Source organism: Physeter macrocephalus, chromosome 19 (genome assembly GCF_002837175.3).
Source record: "Physeter macrocephalus isolate SW-GA chromosome 19, ASM283717v5, whole genome shotgun sequence".
Taxonomy (NCBI): Eukaryota; Metazoa; Chordata; class Mammalia; order Artiodactyla; family Physeteridae; genus Physeter; species Physeter macrocephalus.
Genome location: NC_041232.1, coordinates 29,994,992 through 29,999,646, shown reverse-complemented (window position 1 = coordinate 29,999,646; position 4,655 = coordinate 29,994,992). Strand labels below are relative to the sequence as shown.

The 4,655-nt window shown below is 43.0% G+C and overlaps 1 protein-coding gene across 1 annotated transcript in view; it reads right to left on the bottom strand.

Annotated features, from left to right (window-relative positions):
• The window catches only part of L3MBTL4 (L3MBTL histone methyl-lysine binding protein 4), a 319,099-nt gene extending 314,926 nt beyond the window's left edge, over positions 1-4,173 (bottom strand). Inside the window, exons 1-2 of the mRNA XM_055080549.1 lie at positions 4,118-4,173; positions 2,632-2,695 (exon numbers count right to left, since the gene is read on the bottom strand). Of these exons, the coding sequence (XP_054936524.1) occupies positions 2,632-2,695; positions 4,118-4,128 (75 nt within the window). The 5' untranslated portion in view covers positions 4,129-4,173. The remainder of the gene's footprint in view (positions 1-2,631; positions 2,696-4,117) is intronic.
• Positions 4,174-4,655: the final 482 nt, after the last annotated feature.

The window sequence follows — 4,655 nt, the reverse complement described above, 5'->3', positions numbered from 1 at the left end:
ACGAACCCGTGTCCCCTGCATCGGCAGGCGGACTCTCAACCACTGCGCCACCAGGGAAGCCCAGAGAAACTTGCATTTTTATGAACGGAATTTGAAACTGTACAGCCTACATATGGTTTGGGGTTTTATGCCCAGAACACCCACGTACACACCAAACATCCATGAAACCACTTTGAAAACAATGCTTCGCTTCCCCAGTTACCATGTGGCCACACTTCGCCAGCAGTCCTAGGAGTGGGGGGTGGCCAAGGCTACCAAGGCACCCGCATGACACTCATCTCTTGTGTGGGATGTTGTGAAAAGCATGATGTGAGAAGGAGTCCAAGGGGCAATGGAAGCCCTCTCTTCAAGTCTGCGGCAGCACCACCTGCCAGATCAGCAGGCAAGGTCGTCCACAAGGCAGAACTGAGCACACGGGATGTAAGACGTGAGACAAAGCCTAAGGAGCGGAGGCACCATCACGGGTGGTGTCAAAGCGTAACCTGGGACGCCCTCCTTGCAGGACGACGTGAAAGGCGAATCAAAATTTTATAGGCACGAACTTTTTAGGACAAGATTCTTCTACTGGTGAGATTTTGCCTGTGAGTCAATTGCAAAAGTATACCAAGATATATGAATAAGAACACTGGATGTAACTTGGTGTGTAAAGACAAAAAATAAAAATCACCTAAATGTTTACAGCAGGGCACTGTTTCAATAAGTTATGGTACATTCACAGAGTGGAATACTATGTGCCACTGAAAACAATGAGAAGATTTGCATCTCCAAGATATACATGCTTAAGAGCAAAAATGCGAAGTACAGAACAATAGCCAGAGTGTAAGCCCATCTGGGCTATGTATATATTATGAATATATGTGTACATGCATAAAGGATTTGGGTTTCTTAGCTTTCTTTTTTGTTTTTTTTGTTTTGTTTGTTGATCCCTATATAGATACACATGAAAGTGTAAACAGTGGTCACACGTTTATGAAAAGACTGGGGTTTTAGCAGGTGTGGGGAGAATTTACTCAGTAAAGAATTTACTTCTTATTTCAATACCTGCCCATACTATTTGGTCTTTTTTAACCATGTATCTGCATACTGACAAATATAAATAAATATTTTGAAATTCTACATGGAAATATTAGTCTAGGAAGATATTCATTGACAGATATTAATATCAGCATCTAAAAATTATCACATCTCCTGACATTACTGTCTCAAAAGTAGATGTTTAGAAAGCACCCAACTGTCATTAGTTTGATGTTTTATGTTCTTAACCTGCCAATGCTATTTTGCTTAGCTGGCTGGAAATGTCACTTTAAAACAAGAAGGGTAACATAGAAAGTAAAGGATGTTACTGATATTTCAAGCAAAATTCAAACATGATTTCAGTGACTGAACCCCTTTCCCTCCACGGTGAATGCAGCCACAGATGTGACCCTGCTTTGTGAATTAAACCATTCAACTTAACTAATGAAACTGGACACTGGCAATGAGCCCCAAATGGACATGGCAACGTGGAATTCACCCCAAATGCACATCTTTCCCCTGATCTTCTGTGAATATCCTTTAAAATAATTTTATATTCTAAGCACCTCAGACCTCAGATGAGCAATATGGCCCTCGGAAATATCATTTTCTTACTATTGATCAAAGAAGTCCATTTGCATGGAGATGTTATTAAACACCAGGAACATCATTCAACAGATATTTTCGGAAATCCAGCTACGCAAGGCGCCAAGCTCAAACAGCACCTGAGTAGAAAGTGCTGAGCACCCCTGGGGTTCACAAAACCGAAAACCCCAGTGTGGGATGGAAATAATGGTAAAAGCACCAGCATTAAATTGGAAACCAAGTTGGGCTTTAGGAGAAAACTGGGATTTGTGCCAATACAGATGAGATAGCAGGTTAAATATTCATGTTGAAGGGCAAGGTAACAAGAACTAAGACGGGGCAGTAACAATTTTAGCAGCTTAAAGGGAAATGATACTGAGAAAAAGTAGAAAATATATTTAGATAGGAGAAGTGGTCTCAAATTTTATACTAAAATATTTTGAAAATATGCAGCAGACAATATTGATTAGCTCTAGCACTATTAGCAGGTAAGATGTGTCCAAGTTTTTCCCTGGGACAATGCTTCTCAAATATGGCCGTGTATCAGAACTGCCTGGAGGGCTTGGTAAAATACAGACCACTGAACCCCACCCCCAGAGCATCTGGTCAGCAGGTCTACAGTGGGACCAAAGAAGCTGCATTTCTAACAAACTCCCAGGCAATGCTGACACTGCTGGTCCAGAGACCACAGCAGGAGAACCACTGTCCAAGAATAACTTTAAACACATCAAATACCCTATTCTCCTCAGAAGACATGACACAGCAAACCTAAAATGCTGAGAAGAACAGCATCCTCACATAACTCAAGACAGGTGCAGGCCTTCCCAAGTCTGATCCAAGCAACCTCTTAGACAGCTAGTTCTCTGGGATACACTTAGACCACTCGGCGCTCACGGTACCGGTCCTGTCTGGACCTCAAGGGGAACAGGACCTCAGCCCCCACGTTAACCACTCCCCTTCCCAGTGGCGCTGAGGCTGAGGAAACAGCTCTCTAGCTTGACACGGGCCTATATGTAACATCTTAAAACCAACCTCAGACCAGATCATCGCTGGACACTTCTCATTTAATGCCTGGAGGTCATGGAGCCACACCAACCTGGCATCAAACCAAAGAATGTTAAGTATGACACTGTGTCACTTCACCACTGCATAATGTGTAAATGCACAACTACAACCCACATGAAGACACCAAAACCCACACCCAAATAAATGACGAGAGCCCCTGAGAACCCTCTAATGGCCTACCATCCCCAAAACCATCACCACGGAGGAGGTCTCCTGGTCACTTCTGCCCACCCTGACATTTGTAGGAATACAAGAAGTTGTCATAAGCAAACAGCACAGGGAACTAGAGGCATGATGCAATGTATGCCCTCTAGTTGTCAAGATGTTACTGTGACATATTTTTCAGATGTAATTAACATTTAAACAGTAGAATCTGAGAAAAGCAGGTTACACTCCACCGTGAGGTGGGCCTCATCCCATCAGCTGAAGGCCCTACAAGAAAAAAGACTGACCTTCCCCTGAAGAACAGGGAATCTGCCTCCAGATGGCCTTTGGACTCAAGACTGTAACATCAACTCTTTTCTGGGTCTCCAGACTGCCACTAGTCAGTCCCTATCACTGCATGATTCAATTCCTTAAAATAGGGCTTCCCTGGTGGCACAGCGGTTGAGAATCTGCCTGCCAATGCAGGGGACAAGGTTCGAGCCCTGGTGCTGGGGGATCCCAAATGCCGCGGAGCAACTAAGCCCGTGAGCCACAACTACTGAGCCCACGCGCCACATCTACCGAAGCCCGCGCGCTCTAGAGCCTGTGCTCTGCAACAAGTGAAGCCACCGCAATGAGAAGCCTGTGCACCACAACGAGGAGTGGCCCCTGCTCGCTGCAGCTAGAGAAAGCCTGCGCGCAGCAACGAAGACCAAACACAGCCAAAAATAATAAATAAATAAAAATAAACAAATTTATTTTTTAAAAATTCCTTAAAATGCGTCTCTCTCTACAAATATAATTCATTATTATCAAGTAGGGACAGAGATTGTGACAGGGCTGTCAACTACTCTTATTGGTTCTGATCCTCTGGAGAACCCTGACAAACACAACCCCTACAGTTAGTTCACAATCTCTGTCCCTTACTTGATAATGATCAATTACCTCCATCTTTTTAAAAGAAAAGGCCTCCTTTCACCTTTAATATGAAGATTATCATTTTTTTTGGCTGCATGGTATGACTTATGGGATCTTAGTTCCCCGGCCAGGGATTGAACCCGGGCCCTCAGCAGTGAAAGCACCAAGTCCTAACCACTGGACCGCCAGGGAAATCCCAAGATTACCTTTTAAAATGTAATCTAATGACACATATATTCTATACCACTCTACATAAAACTCAACCAGAAGCAAACAGTTTCGAGTGACTGAAAACAACACCTCTTCTGTCACTGTAGGAGATGTACAATTACACTGCGAATTCCCACAATGAGCACAAACTACAGGAAGGGTCCAGGAACTGACAACTTACCAAGCATCCATCCTGATTCAAACACTCCTTGGAATTCATACTGAGCTTCCTCTTCCTGCTGGGCTGTTTCATTGCCACTTTAGCACTCCTTAGCAGTGTTTTTCTGCAAAATAGTGCCACAGAAAGAGTGATGGGGTTATTTCTCCTTTAGAATTACAAAAACAAACAAACAAAAATAAACATGCTTTCAATTATACCTCTTATAATTGGTTGCCATAAATACCATGATAAATAAGCTGACACAAAAATTTCACTGTTGATTTTATAGCCCCTAGTACAATAATAAATTAATGGGGAAAAGAGATGTTTTCCATCTCATCTAGAATACTTCACACAAAAAATAGATATTATTTCTTTGGTCAACCCTCTCACGAATTTTGGTTTTCTGCTTAGCTGAACTAACCAATTAGGATTCAGTGCAATTTTCCTATACAGCTTCTGTACTCACATGGTCTGAGTCTCCACAAGTGTCAAGGCAGAGGTGTTCTAGGAACGAGGTCCTAGTCACACAAGGCATAGCACGGCAATCTGCAACAGA